Source organism: Seriola aureovittata, chromosome 1 (assembly GCF_021018895.1).
Source record: "Seriola aureovittata isolate HTS-2021-v1 ecotype China chromosome 1, ASM2101889v1, whole genome shotgun sequence".
Taxonomy (NCBI): Eukaryota; Metazoa; Chordata; class Actinopteri; order Carangiformes; family Carangidae; genus Seriola; species Seriola aureovittata.
Window position 1 is genome coordinate 31,696,882 of NC_079364.1, and position 17,696 is coordinate 31,714,577.

Here is a 17,696-nt window from a genome sequence, read left to right on the forward strand (position 1 = left end):
TTATTATAATACTAGAAGTTGTCATTATACTGATTTTACTTATTTCCAATTTCCCGTTCAATTGAATGGGAAAGTGGGTTTTTTTACAGGTGTGGCAAGAAAGCACTGCCACTGAGCCAGAACCATAGAATAACCACACAATGCAGATATACAAAAATTAAAAATTATACTCTTTATTATTATAAAACTCAATTATAAAAAAGGGGGAAGGTCCCAATGAGATAACTGTCATGTATTAGTGAAATTACATTTTGAAGTGGTGGATGTTGTTGTAACTGTGTCAGTTTCCTCTGGACACACACAGGTGCTTTTTTATGTGAGGTAACATCAACCAAGGGAATGAATAGTTTCAATCCTTCTGTGTTCAGTGACAGTGAATGGAAAACTAAAAACACAAATGCTTCGTAAACTGTCTAAAATGGAAAGGACTGATCCAGTGGGAAGCATGTGTGCGTAGCAATTCACCATGGTATTTTAGTATTTATGATATGATTTGATATTATGGATTTGCAGTGACTGTTGGTGCTGGTTGCCAACATCAAAATACATGAACATCAGCATTACTTTTTTTTTCTTTTTAAAGGTAAAACATATTATGCCAGGCAACAGTTGTATGTTGTACGGTAACCTGACCTCCTGCATCATGTTACAAACCTTTTCACAACAAATTAACGTTTCAAATCTGCATGTTTTTCACATCACATTAGTCCAAGTCGCATTCTGGACCATGACTCCGGTCACACATCCATCAGTCTGCACAGAGAAGGACAAGCATCCAAATGATGTAACAACAAGCAAAACTATAATTTTGATTGTAGGGGGACTTCAGTATTCCAGTAAAAGGCACAAGAAAATCAATAAGCTGGTCTGATGAAACAGTCATGTAATGAGAGGTGGTCGACACACAGTTATTGTAAGTGTATTTGTTGTGGATCTTGACCTCAATAACGACAAATGTTCCTTCCACTAACAAGTTGTGCTTTTCTTTGACCCCTTTGACAAACAGCCCCCCCAAGTGTGCAGCTCACACACACTCAGAAAAGTCCAGGGCTGAGATCAAAAAGTCAAAATAATCTCCTTTCCTAACCACTTCACACCAAGATGTGAAGGACTTTCATGAGGACTTTGGAAAAGACAAACACGATGCAGAGAAAACACAACTGCACTTACTATAAGCTCCTTTTTTTTAACCAACTTCATTTATAACAAATGGATGATGATAAATCCACAGAAATAAACAAACAACTGAAATGTTGAAATAATATGCAGTATTAATTAGTAATATGACATGACAGAAATAAAAAGAGAAAGTTGAGCCATTAAAATAGTAATTAAATAGAAATAATGAACTGAGCAAGAGATCAGAATAAATTATATTCAGACATAATTGTATATAGTTTTCTGGCATAGAAGCTTTTGAGATTTGTTAAGTAGATAAAATTAATTTTGAGGTCTTTACACAATGAGAGGGGATTTAGTGAGACAACATTTATGTATAGGCTATAATATGTTTTTATGATGATGATATTGTTGACTATAAATTCAATCTGCTTCTTCTTCATGACGACTCCTGACTGGATTCAAAGAGAAGAAATCATATTTGTGGATTTGGGCTTCAGTGAATCAGACGAGTATTTCCATCAGTTCTGGATCGAGTCTCAAACATAAAACAGTTTCTCTGTTGTTTCTACATTTACGTGGCTCTGCCAAGGTGAAACTACAATGATGCATCACTTAAATTGTTGCTGCAGCAAGGAATTGTGGGACGGCATTTCTCCTTTTCTTTCATAAAGGAAGCTCAAGTGCTTCCTAGGCTAAAGGAGATGAGATAGGAAGCGTTGAAACTCCTTTCCTTATCATGTAGAGAAGTGGAGCAGCTCTGATACTTCAGTTCATTTACTCAGTCTGAACCTTCCTAAGAAAAAAACACTTTTCGACCGCAGCCCTGGTCACTCTCTCACCATCTGTGTCTCATTACTAGATTGGAAAGAGTAAGGGTCAGACTGAGTTTAAAGGGCAAAATGGGCAATTGAATCTGCATGCATTACTTGACTGATTAAACTTTCATACAGCTTCAATATGCCAACTAGTAATAACACAGTCAGTCTCCTCTGTGCTCCAGCAGTGATGCTAAATAGTTGCCAACATCTTCTTACACAAACGGGGCAAGAGCTTCACTGTGGCGTGCTGTCAGTCACAAAGAGGTGGAAGGATCTTCAACAATGTGAATGTAAAGGCAATGAGGGGTCCATCAGCCTATGTTGAAACACTATACAGGCCAACTTTATTTGCACTTCTTTTAATTTAATTGTCCATTAATATTTGAATTCTCCATTTGAAGTATTTAGTGTTCAGTAAAACCTGCCTGTTCATAGCTCTTTACAGCAACAGCAGCAGCTTGATATTAGGAGCAGAATACTGACAGAAAGCATCAGGTTTACCTTAAACACACATTATCAATACAGCCACTGAATTAGCAGCTTAAGCTGTGTGATACCACAACAGATATTTTGAGTCATAGCAGGAAAACCATAGGTGGAAATAATAACATTAATGATGGCTGTATTGCTATAGGAGATTTCAGAGGCCCATCCTTGGTCTCATTAGTTCCACCTCAGCTCTTCCTGCCATAACAAATCAAAATGTCTGCAGTGAAAAAAGTGTGTATCTGTATTAAATGAGAGTGCACAATTAAAAATTGACTACTGGTGATTGACTCGCTAGTCATCATCCTCATACAGGATTTCATCAATGAGCACATCGTTGTCATCGACAGGGATTTCCTGACACAGCTGTTCTTTGAAGGCCAAGGCGATGGTGTAGGGCTTTCCTTTAGGGTGTCTGATGCAGCGCTCCAAGTACGTGTCATAGTAGCCCTTCCCTCGTCCCAGACGCTTCCCCATTTTGTCAAAACCTAGGCCTGGCATCAAGATCAGGTCCAGACCTCCTGGATAATGAGAGCAGACAGAGTCATCAGTAATGAAGGTCTGGAAAACCCTCGTCCAAGATGTGACTGTGTATTTGAAGTCTATAGATAAGTTGATGATTCTAACCCCTGCATGCCAAACTGCCAGAGCCACTGGTACAGGGTAGAAAACAGTGCTCTGGTGCTGCAGGTCAAAAACATTCCCAAGTGCTAATGATCATGTGGTTTAAAGTGAAATACAACTATTGAATGGGTTGCAAAGTAATTAGTTACAGACATTCATGTCCCCTTCATGCTGAATTGGCTGGAGTTGTAGTTTGTGTTTGTGTGTTTAGAAGATGCATCTCTCCTCACTGCATATGCATTTATGGAACGACAACACAAATAATCAGAATACATGCAAACAGAGGATGTTTATGTTTTCAGCTTGATTCACGAGGTCCGGAAGTGTGTTCATCAAATGTGAATTTAAACATTACTGTCGATGAACTGTAGCTCATTAAAGGATGCTACTTAACTACAGTTAAGTGTGTGTGTTTGACTGCATTTATCGCAGTATTAACATCTATAACACCATCTGCACATTCTCCAGCGGACCTGCTGCTCCAACTCTGTCTCTCTGTTGTGATGACTTATGTACATTTAATACATATTTGATTTGTGTCAATAGATATCTAGCTTCATCTCCTTTCCCATGAACATGTTCTGTGCTCATAATTTGACATATGTTAAACATTATGTCATAATTTTATTATTAACATTTTGATAAGAGCCTCAGGGTTTTTCAGGTAGTGTTGAACCTCAGCCAAAGTAAATATTTTGGAATCATCACTACATTATTGTAAAGTCTGGATGGGAGAATGGCCCCTTACTTAACTGAGGAAGGCAGCAACTACTGAGACATACGACCACCAGGAAGAAACACAGCATTCACATGTTGGCAGAGCTCTGTCTTTCACTGAGTTTACACAAAGCTAGGCTCAATCCCAAAGTCACCTCTAAGGCCTCAGCCCTGAACCCTCACAGACTAAACTCACGTCACCTGGTCAGTGATCGACTGCGAGACGCTGCAGCGGCTCAAACGGAATAAAGAGGAATGGGACAGCACTATATGACATAGCATGTCACCTTAACGATGCCAAAACATGTTGCATACAATTGTTGTTTTGAGACTTTTGATATAAAATTTCTTATTCCCTTCCTTCACTCCCGGTTTGAAAACAAAATAAGAACACTGGATCAGATCTGATGAAAGCAGATTTGGAATTTATAATCATGTCGTCATAGGATAGATAACTACACACTACTCTGAATCACAGTGAGCTCTGTGTTTATACTGTCATGTCTCTTTTCTTGTAATGCTAACATTAGGGTTTGTTCCCTTCATGCTTGTGTGTTAACTGTTTTTCTATCTTATTATTTCTTCTGTTTTATGGCCTTTTCTTTATTGTTTTTTTACACTTCTGGGCAACCCTTGGTAACTATGGTAACCCTGTGTTTAATGTCACAACGCTATGAACTTTGGGTAATTCCCTCAGGCAAAGTCTGCAGAAATGCAGACTTATGGAAAGTGTCCAGAAAGGGCTCAAATGTCTTTAGAGAGCCCTCATGCTCTGGATGGTTTGACGGTGGGACAGAACTAAGCCGTCATGGACTTACTGGGAACGAGCCTCGAGCCCGAGGACACTGGGATTGGACCGTATATTTCCAGCTTTGGAGAGCGACATAGATTCCCCATCTACCCATAACCAGGACCAAAAACAAACTAACATTTAGTCTACATATGTACTGTAGCTAATCGTTACCTTTACACAGTTCTCAAAAAAAAAAAAAAAAAAAAACAAACATATAAATATTTACACCCCAAACCAAACATAACCCACGCCTATCCAACATCCCCCCTCTCCTCTGTCCATTTGGTTTGTCCCAACAAGGCTGACTGAACACACCAGGCCCTTGTCAACAACACACTGATGGCTGCGCCTCAATGACAGTGCTGATCCCAGGAAAATCGCCACTCGGAGAGTGAACGGAAACAGACTAGAAAACATGTCAAACAAAAACATCCTGAAAATTCATCTAATCTGACGCATTAATCAAGAAACTGTGTGAGTAGGAGCTGTGCACCTGCTTAGTGAGGGGGAGCCGGCTGCTCCCTCACAGTTATCATTTGTTTTCTTAGCTTAGTGATCTCGCCTCATCACTGAACTGTGTTGTGAGCTCTTCTTCTTCACTGCCATTTTCACAGTTAATCTGGTCCTAAGTCGTGTTGAGTGACACCCTCCTTTTGATGTAACTCTAGATATCTACCCTCGCATTTCTTATGTTAATGCAGCAAAAGTTCAAATAGTACCCTTCACTCTTAATTTTACCATTTAAATATTAAATAGGTCTTTATTCATAATTTCAAACTTTTTTCCTGTTTTCTGATCTGCTCCTGTTTTGATTTGCTGCTGATGTAAACTCAATACTTCCTCCATGATCACCTGTTGTCCTGATTAATTGATTATAATCTATATTTTCACATCACAAAATTCCATTCAACACAATAACTACTCACGTTACAAATCTGTTCCTGTGAGTTTCTCTTTTCAACAGAGATAATTAGCATCGAGCATCGAGAACCAAGAGGGGGAATTATTGTTTTTGTAGAGATTATTATTACTCTGTTGGAAAATGCATTTTTGGAGGGGCTTGGGATGCTCTAAAACTCATGTAAGTTGGCACACGTGCTAAGGGAGCTCAAAAATTGTGCACATGCATCAGAGGTAGTGTGAGACTTGAATCAGTCAGCCAGACCCACACACTGTGTGAGACGACATGGGAGAAATAAGTGGGGAAAGTGGGATAAAAGAGGGAAAGAAAAAGGATGTGTTAAAGCTGTTCAGTTGTCATGTTGGGATTGTTTACTATAAAAACACTGTTGGTCAACTGTTGCAGTTTTCAACATAAAGAAAAAAAAAATGGAAAGTCAAGCTACACTTTTTATTTCATTTTGTAAGATTAAGCCCATTATTATAACTTTTCAAAAGCCCTCTGTCAAGTAGTTAGAACTTATTACTGCTTTTCCTCAAAATGCTACAACATAATTTTTATAGTATTATTATATAGACAAAGGTATTATTATTATTATTGTTATTATTATTATTATTATGGAAATGTACATTAAACTACTGTGATGCTAAATGTATCTTAGGCATGTGCTGCAGTGGGCTACAGTGATACAAGAGCAGATCAGGGCCCATATTTATCAAGTGTCTTAAATTGGAAATCAGTCCAGACTGGCCAAAACTTCAGAGTGACACAAATGTTGTCCTACTTTTAGGATTAGGAATAGAAGTATTTTATCAGCTTTCTTAACTTAGGAAGTCACTCCTATCTTGGCCAACATTTAAGAGAGCTCCAGAGGAGTCCTAACCTGTTAGGGGTTTCTGGGAACACAGCTCTTGCTAGTGCACACTATCTGAGGCAGAAGAGATGTCATTAATCACTATGAGCTTATTAAAAACCTTTTCTTTTTTTTTTTGACTAAACGTGTGTAGAATGCAAAAGAGAGTGCATGTTTCCTGCTCATAAACTCTCCACTCTCTCTCCTAACAACATCAGAGTGACAAGGAAAATGTATCTTTGAAACAATGGTTTGAGTCTGTCACAACCAACAGCCTCTGTAGCAATAAATCCGGCTTGGGTCCCTCGTACAGTGATAATAATGTGCAGATTTCCCAACCACTCAGCAAGCAGATATGAAAAAACAAGCTGCATTCACACAAATTTGTTTTATTCATTCATTCATTTTAAAGGGGACATATTATGCTCCTTTTCAACAAGTTTGAATAAGTCTCAGAGGTCCCCAAAGCATGTATTTGAAGCTTTTTGCTAAAAAATCCACTCCGATCCTATATTTCAGCATGCCTGTAAACCCCTCTTTTTCAGCCCTGTTCAGAACAGGCTGTTTCTGTGTCTGTAGCTTTAAATGCAATGAGCTGTGCCTGACCACGCCCCTCTCCGGAAGGGGATGCCGTTCGGGCTTCTGGCACCGTGCTCTAATGTTTACGGTGACCGTGACCGGCAACCTGGCGTCGGTAGCGATTTGGTTCAACCACACAACTTTTATCCAGAATCTGAGCCAGAGGGAGAGGCTGCTGAAGAAGTTCAAACTCTACAACTGCAGCAGGACGTTTCTGAATGGTTGGTAACCAATTTTGTGTATTTTGACATTACATTTTCAGTTTGTTGATGAGAGCTGGCACACAGTTACTAACATGTAGCTAGGTAGCTAATGCTAACTGTTACTGTCTCGTCATTACTGGAGCTCTTTTGGTAAATAAGCACTATTGTGAATAGTGTAATGTAGTTATCTGTCATGCCTCCTTAGATATACTTTTACAGTCTGAAAATGTTTGTTGTATGTGGACTGCTACAGGTGTTCAATGTCAGTACTAGTCAGATATATTAATAGGTGCTGACAAAGTAAATCATTTTTCTCCATGTTTTGAGCAGAGATGCTCATCATGACATATTCCTTTATGTAGTAAATTTATTTTGTGTATTACAGTAAAAGCTGTAAATCAGCATAAACATGTCTGACAGCAACAGTAATCTTTAGTCAAAGACTAAACTGGGCAGTTTTCTACACTACACTGTTGTCAAGCTCCACATTATATGCAATAAGTGACATGTTATAAATTACCTTGGTTATATCTGTTATATATTTTGGATAGGTGCTCCTGTGGAAACTGTGCAACCATGCCCACAGAAGCTGAGAATATCTGCTGCTAGGAGATACCACAGGTAGCATTCTCACTGGACAAACTAATCAGTAATTTGTTTTGATTACATTACATTTATAATAAACCATAGAATGTCCCATTTGCAATTCACTGTAGGTTACCAGACGGCTATGGGAGATCGAGGAAGATTTACCATGTACGGTCGGCCGTCCTGGGTTGGAGCCGCTCTGCCTCATTGTGTACTCCCTCCAGAATGCCTGCAACATGTACCGCACTGACTACGGTCCTTTACAGTTGAGAGGAATACACCAGTATGTTTTGCTTCTTTGTAAAAACATAGTTTCAATCTAAATAAAAGATGTCTTGTTTTACTTCAGTGCACATAATTTTACAATGGTAATAACACACCACAAATAGAGTAACACACACTCAAATAAATTAGTTTAGCTGCTCTTTGATCTGTAAAGTTCTTCTATCAGCAGATAGTGTGCATATAATATATGAATTCAGAGGAGTCATTTCTTTAGTAACAATCAAGCATTTATTTACATCAAATGAGGCAGTTATAATCAGTGATAAAAAAAAAAAACTGTAGGATTCACTGGATCCATATAAAAAATTGTGAGACACAACATAGATATATGTTTGCAAGACTAAATGCCCTGTCCAGTTGTTTTAGTCAGTACAGGTATCTAGCCTATAGGAGCTTTGTGAGCTGGTGCTGGGGCTTCCTTGGTTGCAGAATCTGGGTCGTCATTCCAGCCTGCGTGGTCCTACACATCCATGCCGTGTTTCCTGACGCCACAGGCCGGTACGTGGGCTTTAGACTGGCCCATGATAGAACCGGGACACATAGCTGGATATGACCTCCTCCTTCTCAGGCCGCTCGAACTGTGCAGTGAGGTCCTCTGGGATGGGGATGGCCAAAGCAGCTTCTGTGTATGGTCCCAGGTCACAAAGACTTTTTCAAATATGAGGTCCACCACATTCCCTGTTTGATAAAACACAAAAGATTTTTTTTTTTTTTTACATTTTTCACTTTTTTTTTTTTTTTTTTACAAAACAATGATTGAAAGTCTGTTTCTAACTACCTCCTGATATTTTCTTTACTGTATTTTGTTGTTGATGGAACTGTCATAACATTATATGTGCAATATTTAATACAATGTGTACAAAACATTTTTGGTTGAAAAATAAAATAATATAACACTTATAGAATGTCAGCCCAGTCTTAATTGGTTTAGCTCTGCATTCTCCCTTCATGGCTTTTGGAAATTGGACCTTGAACAGTGGTTCACCTTCTTTTGTTTGGGCTTGTGGTCGGTCAGCATTTTCATTGTAGTACATGGCAGCCAGGTGACAGATGATGACAGAAACCTTAGCCTACACACTCTCACAAGTTCTAAGTAACCACAGCTTCATTTACCTGCACATTATTCCAAGACTGATAAATGACTGTTAGGTTTATCAAAAGTAGATGCACTTCAGATGGCTACAGACCTGTACTTCTGATGTGAGGCTGAAGACTCTTCAAGGATAACTGTGTGCCTGCAGTGGGTCAGTCTGGCATGCAACATCCCCTGTTGCAGGAAGCTGTATAGATGGCCTGAACAGAGGAAACAGAGGTTACACCAACATCTCCTCAAATGTGTAGTTATGGCAACAGCTGCAAACAGTGCAAGAATGATAACAGATGCTCTCAATTATGTGTAAACTGGGTTGTCGATAGCTTGTAAATGCTGCAAATAGCTCATTATATGTGCAAGATGCAAAAAATGTGTATTATAGACTATCCCCTTGGACATATCCACTTAACTGTGTGCTTATCTAGATATTCCCTACAGGCACTGTGTCTGTAAACATGATATAAACGTTAAAACGGCCGTTATAAGGCATGACTCTCAATAATAACTTTCACAGCACTAATAAACAAGCCCGGACACCTATGCTAATCAATACAGAGCCTAATTTTAGTCCGAATTTTACCTGCTTGACTTTACAGACAGCTAAAACGCCTTTAAAGTATAATACATTTAACAGGGTGGCTCTAATCAATGTCACACGGCGATACCAAGCAGAAGAATTGCATACAATCTGTACCCGGCTATACCCGGCTGCGTGTCGACGACGCTAAACGTTAGCCACGTTAGCTGCCATGCTAACAACACACGCAACAGGCTCTCGTGAACAAACAGTAAAGCAACATAAACTGGTAAAACTTACAGCTCCGAAGTTCAAAGTTGGGTCACGGACAGTCGGTACTGATCCAAGCTTTATCTTGAGACTTGTAGCAAATCCTGCATTGTCCTGGCCCAGGTTGAGAAAGCAGTCCGAGGTGAAATGGTTAGCACACACGTACAACACTTTCGGAGTTGGAGCGGGAACATTTCCATCAAAAATAAAATTAATCCACTGGGTCTTCAGATCCTCGGGCGTAGGGATTAAAAAAAGACTCCTGTGTTGGTTTGTGCAGCCAACAACAAAGCAACTACTGTGTTTCGCTCGTACCTTCGACATTGTTCCACCGAAAGCCAGTGTTCGCGAGGGAAGTAACGATACCGTCTGCAACACGGACTCAGAGGGCGGAACACACACCTAGCTCGGGGAGCGTCACCCATCCGGGGGGAGGGGCATCGCCCTTCTTGACGTCACCAGGGGCGAATCTCCAATCCGCTCGTTTGAGCACACATTTCTTGAAAGGTGGAGAAAGCAAAAGAACGAGAGGATGGACTTTTCTCATGTTTGGGGGGTCCGTAGACACGCCAGGGACACATACTACCGATAGAAAACCATGGAAAAGTGCATTTTGCATAATATGTCCCCTTTAACTTACCTACAGGAGAGTTATTTATGTTCACATTATCATTATTGACTTCCCAACAGTGCATGACATTACAGTAATAAATCATTTTCCCCACCTGTATGGACTATTAACATGAGGTGCAGCTGAAAAGTGAGTGGGACAGTGGAAGAGAAAATAAATTCCAGGTTTTCAGTGAAGATGTGCCTACAGCCTCGGTCACTGGTGCATGTGTGATTTTTCACAATAAATGCATAAGGCGCTGGTATAGGCTTGGTAAAAAAGATGTGACTGGATAGTATCACACAGCTGAGTCAAGCTATTTAACCCTTAAACTTAGGTATATGCATTTGTTTCCAGTGTTTACTTACAGCCTAATGTGAATGGCTAATCGATAAATATTATTATAAGATTTAAGACGTTTATTAATGTTGGCATCATGTTCTTGCCTACATAACTTCGATAATGTCCAAATGCATGATGGGACACTATAGGACGGGCTGTAGCTGATTATTCTATCAAAATTGAGCATCCATTAGGGATCAGCTGATTTTTCAAGAGCATTATAGTAGATTTATGCAGAGATAACGAAGGGATTTACTTAATGTTAGCTGCTTTAATAGCAATTGACATTAGAGCTGCAATGATTAATTGATTAGGTAATTGAAAAATAATTGCCAACTATTTTGATAATCAATCGTTTCCATCATTGCTGTTATAAGTAAAATATTCCAACCATTCTCTTTTTCCAGCCTTTCAAATGTGAGAATTTGCTGCATTTCTGTGGGAAATATTTGGATTCAGCCAAAGAGGAAATCTAAACATAGGAAGTCAAAGGTCAGAAATTCAGGGACCTGGTGGTATTAGCACAGTAGGCTGATGATAAGAAATGGTGTCTTAAACTCAACTGTAGTCACTCATTAGATTTGTGATACCATGATCAAACCTGATCCTCCAGGGGAAGCTCATACATGAACGCTGGTGTTTTGGTAAATGCAGAGGTCAGATGAACTGACTGTCTGGATGAGGGACCATGCGCAGAGTTATTTCTTGGATCTTTAGAAGAACAACAGCTCTATCTGCTGGTGATTCTGTGTCATTTTATTCTGGCTCCACAACCAGTCAAATCTAGCCAATGTATTTATAGAGCACATTTTAAAACAACAAACCTAACAGTGAGATTAAATTATTGGATTATTTGATGATTGCAATAAAGCTAAAATACAGGAATGCTCAAATACAAACAGGATATAAGAGGATATAAGGTAATTGATTAAAACAGAGAATAGCTTGATAAAATCATAACAGAAACAGCCCCACATAAACAACAAATAAAATACAAACAAATACAAAATAGAAGAGTGTGGTCAGACATGTCTTCATGATGACGAAAGGCTAAAGAAAACACATTTCCTGTCTGTCTTCACTGTCCCTATCAAATAAAGGCAAAATTATGTCAATGGAGGGGAAGATCTAATAGTTAGTGGCAAACTATTCCACAGTTTAGGGCCAACAACTATGTTTTTAACTGAACATGTCAATACTGTCAAGTACAATACTAAAAAACAAACAAACAAACAAACAAACAAAACATTTTAACTAAACAAGACCTCATGTTTAGTCTGTTATGTTTACAAGCCCACGCTGAGCACATCATATCATCATAATCATGATTCATCATAATCATCCATCATAATTAGACCATCACTCAAAAGGCTTCAAATTAGGTCGACTCTGTATTAACGAATGAACTTCAGTGACTCCCACTTGTACTGTCTTGAATATGTTTCTCCAGGGCGCCCTGCAGGGTATCAGACTGCCTGCGTCTGTTCAGGTACTTTTTAAAGTTTCTCTTGATATGACCTTCCAACATTTTTATTTCTGACTTCCTAAAGTAGATCTTGAAGTGAACTTCCAGCAAAAGGATCAGCACACGAAGCCCTGCTCTTTCTTCCTCAGGAGCGAATCATCACTGTTGGAGGGTGGCCATTTGTTTTGTAATGCTCATTTTTACAGGGCTTGTAAAAGCTCTGATATTGATTGGCTTATCCCAATATTAGTTTGTTAGTACTGAAAATTGCATTACAAGTACCAAAGCAATGCATTAACAGCTATGAATAAGTATGTGATCTGTTAAACAGCAATAGACAGATTACTTTTTAGACTGTAGATGATGTTATGTACAGGTGAAACTCAAAAAATTAGAATATTGTTCAAAAGTTCATTCAAGTCAGCAATTCAACTTCAAATGTGAAACTAACACGTGATATAAACTCAGTACATGCAAAGTGAGATATGTCAAGGCTTTATTTGTTATAATCTTGATGATCATGGCTTACAGTTTTTTAAAAAACCCCAAATTCCAAATCTCAGAAAATTAGAATATTTGGAAAAGGTTCAATACTATAGGCTCAAAGTGTCACACGCTCATCAGCTAATTAATTCAAAACACCTGTGAAGGGTTCCTGAGTCTTTAAATGGTCTCTCAGTCTGGTTCAGTAGAATTCACAATCATGGGGAAGACTGCTGACCTGACAGTTGTGCAGAAAACCATCATTGACACCCTCCACAAGGAGGGAAAGCCTCAAAAGGTAATTGCAAAAGAAGTTGGATGTTCTCAAAGTGCTGTATCAAAGCACATTAATAGAAAGTTAGCTGGAAGGGAAAAGTGTGGAAGAAAAAGGTGCACAAGCCGCAGGGATGACCGGAGTCTGGAGAGGATTGTCAGGAAAAGGCCATTCAAAAGTGTGGGGGAACTTCACAAGGAGTGGACCGAGGCTGGAGTTAGTGCATCAAGAGCCACCACACACAGACGGATCCTGCAAATGGGCTTCAAATGTCGTATTCCTCTTATCAAGCCGCTCCTGAACAACAAACGACGTCAGAAGCGTCTTACCTGGGCTAAAGACAAAAAGAACTGGTCTGTTGCTCAGTGGTCCAAAGTCCTCTTTTCCGATGAGAGCAAATTTTGCATCTCATTTGGAAACCAAGGTCCCAGAGTCTGGAGGAAGAATGGAGATGCACACAATCCAAGATGCATGAAGTCCAGTGTGAAGTTTCCTCAGTCTGTGTTGGTTTGGGGAGCCATGTCATCTGCTGGTGTTGGTCCACTGTGCTTTGAGTCCAGAGTCAACGCAGCTGTCTATCAGGAGATTTTAGAACACTTCATGGTTCCTTCAGCAGACAAGCTTTATGGAGATGCTGACTTCATTTTCCAACAGGACTTGGCACCTGCCCACACTGCCAAAAGTACCAAAACCTGGTTAAATAACCATCAGATAACGGTGCTTGATTGGCCAGCAAACTCGCCAGACCTGAACCCCATAGAGAATTTATGGGGCATTGCCAAGAGAAAGATGAGAGACATGAGACCGAACAATGCAGCAGAGCTGAAGGCCGCTATCAAAGCATCCTGGTCTTCCATAACACCTGAGCAGTGCCACAGGCTGATAGCATCCATGCCACGCCGCATTGAGGCAGTAATTCATGCAAAAGGGGCCCAAACCAAGTACTAAGTACATATGCAAGATTAAACCTTTCAGAGGGCCAATATTTCTCTGTTTAAAATCCCCTTTCTATTAATTGTATGTGATATTCTAATTTTTTGAGATTTTCAATTTGAGGTTTTCATAAGTTGTAAGCCATAATCATCAAAATTATATCAAATGAAGGCTTGAAATATCTTGAGTTGCATGTTATGAACCTATGTTATACATTAGTTTCACCTTGTAAATCTAATTGCTGGAATAAATGAACCTTTGCACGATATTCTAATTTTTTGAGTTTCACCTGTATGTGTGTGTGTTTGTGTGTGTGTTTGTGTGTGTGTGTGTGTGTGTGTGTGCGTGCGTGCGTGCATTACCTGCAGCCAGGGCTTCCTCTCGGCTGTGGTCATCCTCAGTAGGCTGTTGGATGTTCCAGGATGTCATAGGCAGCATCTCCATGTCCTGCAGACTGTTGAGCTGCAGCATGTCCATATGCCTGTTGCTGCTGTTGTATCTGGGGATGAAGCAGCTTTTGCCCCATTTAAACACATCTTTGATGATTTCATTAGTCAGTACTTCATCATCCATGCTGAGGAATACTGCAATCCGATTACAGGACACATACTTGGGGTGTCTGAACAGCTGAAAGAAAAACAGAGAGAGAGAGAGAGAGAAAGTTAGAATCAGTGTGATTATCAGAGCCCACAAGCAGAGGTCAAAACAAATAATTATGTTCACATTAAGATCAAGACTCTAATCTTCCATGATTGATTCACAAATAAAGATTCAGTCTATCAGTCTATAATATTGCTGGTCACATTCATCTTGTCTTCCAGACCTAGAGGTTTGTTTCCAACCTGTCTGATCACACGATTACACATAATTCTTGACACCTCTGACTTCTGATGTTGCTGCTGCGTTTCCAGATCTCAGCAACTAACTTGAGTGAAATGTCATTATTATTGATAGATGACCAAATGACACAAATAAGACCCAAGTTGTAATAAACTGGAGCTATTCTTTAATGCCTATGGAGAATTGATGCCCACTCAGTCATCTTCACAGACGGAGTTCCTCTAATTCTTAATATTATGAATCTCAAAGCAGATATTTTTGACCTCTCAAACACAGGTGAAATTAATTATGTAATCAAATGCATACAGGAGTTTCATTGCAAGGACACTGCTATTGTGGTGGCTCACTGGCACTGACACACTTACTGTGAATGAAAGTGAGTCCGTATTAATGTTTATTAGTTACACCTGCTATGTCCAGACATGTTGTTGTCTCATGTAGTGAACACAAGATAGTCCACACCAGATCTGCTGAACCAATACTGAACGTGTTTCAAGTCTACAGTCACCATGTCAGACTACGTTCAGAAATATGAAAACTTAACATTTAATTTGATGGTCAGCGGCAGAATAACAACTTCGACCCGACTTGAGACTTCTATAAGGGTAGCTGGACTAACTTATCAATTCGGCATAGTTTAGAGACACCACAATCACTTTATTTCACTATTAGCTGCCCATTTTCAACTCTGGCTGACACAAATTATTCCCGTGCCTGATGTCATGTGTTTTATTGGAAGGAAAGCAACGTTTTCTCTAAACAAGAGTTCATGTTGCACAATGGGTCATTCACACATTTTAACAATATCCAAGGCAGGTAATTGGAAAACATTTTATTGGAGGTTGTGTTGACGTTTCACCCGTGAAGAAAAGTGCCAGTAGGAAAAGAACGGTGCTTTTATAGTATTAACTGGTCATGGCTTGCAAAGCTAATTGCTTACTCCATACTACGAATTAATTTGGAAATCTTCCAGTCGGAGTTACCTTCCCTTACCTTGTGTGAAACGACCATAGATTGTCGTTGTTTCTCCTCGTTACTCAGCGCTGCAACACGTCGCTTTATTTCTCTCCGCAAAGTTTGCTTTGCTGCTCGCAGTGCAGCCATTCTGGCTTTGCTAACTTACTGCCGAGCTAGCTAAAAGACAGATTTAACAAACAGCTGTGGGAAGAGTATTCAGTATCCGTGCGGACTGTTAGTACTGTGGAAGAACCGGTTTCGACATAGCGTTTTGCTTCGTGCAACTTTCGAGTTAAACATTAACAATCAATAACAACACATGGCATTCATGTTTAGTGGATGCCACCTAGCTTGGCCAATTCACGACAACAGCTGACTGAGGCTGTCTATACGTGCCGTAAATCGTTTGAGCTGGCGCGTGTGCTCGCGCATGCGCATAGCTTACACTTATGTTCTTAACATCCTAACCAATCGTCACTCTTCATGTCTAAACCTAACCGAGTACTAGCCAGTCAGAGGCAGGGGAGTGGCGGGTCTTTGCTCACCTCGGGTGGGCTATAATTGTTTTAATCAAATGATTATAAGCACTGTGTATCCACTCAGCATTTTGTGTGTTTATGAACTAATCATATTTCAAAATACATCTGTTGCTGCTACTGCTGCTTACTGTTGCACAGGGGATTTTCTCAGAGTCTTTCTGGAAAGATGGAATTTTCAGGGCTCCATAATCTACTGGATGATAAAAGTTGATGTTAACAATGAAAAAAAAAAAAAAACTATAACTAGCCTTTTTTTGTTAGCATTCAGTAACTAGGCTACAATTCCCACAAGGCTTTGACTGCATACAACTATGGCTTAATATGTAACAAAAGATCACAAAACAGTTGTTTCTCTCAGTTGAAAGTGTCAGTAAAGTACAGATCCCTGAATATCCTGTACTTTTTTATGTATCCAGTTTTCCCAATAATGGTCAGAGTAGTCATTAAAATGCATCAGTCCCCATTAGGAATGAAGGATGTTTTTATGTGACCTCAAATTTCAGAACAGAAACTTTTTTTCAAGCACAAATTTGGAACTTTTAATTAAAAGAATTCTTAAGAATAATACAGTACACTTGCTTGATTCCTTGTTTTCCAGTACTCTGTCTACTATAAAACAGAAATATATCAGTCCCTATCGAGAATTATGGACCACTGTGTTTTTACACGACCTCAAATTTTCAAATTTTATGACAGAAACCATTTTAATACCCAATTTTTTTGATTTATGATTCTCCAACATTCTACTGTAAAAGTGTTTGAATCTTTATATGTCTGTAATGTGACTCATCTAGAACAGAAAAATATTTGTCTCATCCAGGATGGATCAATGTGTTTTTATGTTATGTTTTATTAAAGATTTTTATGGTTAGAGTTAGGGGAAGATCATGGTCTGGTTTATTAAACCTTTTTCCCTAACCATAATCAAAGTCATGTTGCTGAAACCTCGCCATAGCTTAGAGTTTAGATGCAAATCATGGTCTCCTGTGTGAAAGCTGGGCACTTTGTGTGCTTGCCATTACTATATTTCCAAGAATAAAGTAAAATAATAAAAACATAATAAAATAATAACACAGTTAAACCATACTGAAATCATTCCAAGTTATTTGGACACCAAACTAAAAACTCATCGTGATATAGAAAAAGATACATGTATTACATTTAGTATCTTTGGAAAGTCACTGATGACTAAAAACAAAAAAATATTTTGTTTTATCATTTCCTAACAATGTTTTGTGTCACTCCTTACACATGCAGTTGTTGTACCTTTAAAACTGAGTAGCAGTACTATGGTTTAGGTTGATTAAGCTACATTAGAAACATGCACTTTATTTATTTTCAGTCCAGGATTTTGTAAATGTTTGGCCTTGTATTTGACATTGGATTCAATCTTTGGAAGTTTTA

General features: G+C 39.1%; 1 protein-coding gene across 1 annotated transcript; it reads right to left on the minus strand.

Moving 5' to 3' along the window:
• Positions 1–157: 157 nt before the first annotated feature.
• mthfs (5,10-methenyltetrahydrofolate synthetase (5-formyltetrahydrofolate cyclo-ligase)) lies at positions 158–16,119 on the minus strand. The gene is made up of 3 exons (XM_056380081.1): positions 15,790–16,119; positions 14,319–14,583; positions 158–2,947 (listed from the first exon to the last, which is right to left on the minus strand). Exons 1-3 carry the CDS (start codon positions 15,898–15,900, stop codon positions 2,721–2,723), a joined length of 603 nt encoding a protein of 200 aa, XP_056236056.1. The 5' UTR covers positions 15,901–16,119; the 3' UTR covers positions 158–2,720.
• Between the last annotated feature and the right edge of the window lie 1,577 nt (positions 16,120–17,696).

What these genes read in the sequence shown, in the direction of transcription:
- mthfs (XM_056380081.1), bottom strand. Translation starts at nt 15,900, where the DNA reads ATGGCTGCACTGCGAGCAGCAAAGCAAACTTTGCGGAGAGAAATAAAG. An exon ending in CTATGGTCGTTTCACACAAG is followed by an intron (nt 14,584 to 15,789) that starts GTAAGGGAAGGT and finishes TTTTTCTTTCAG; the next exon opens with CTGTTCAGACACCCCAAGTA. An exon ending in AGAGGAAGCCCTGGCTGCAG is followed by an intron (nt 2,948 to 14,318) that starts GTAATGCACGCA and finishes CTCATTATCCAG; the next exon opens with GAGGTCTGGACCTGATCTTG.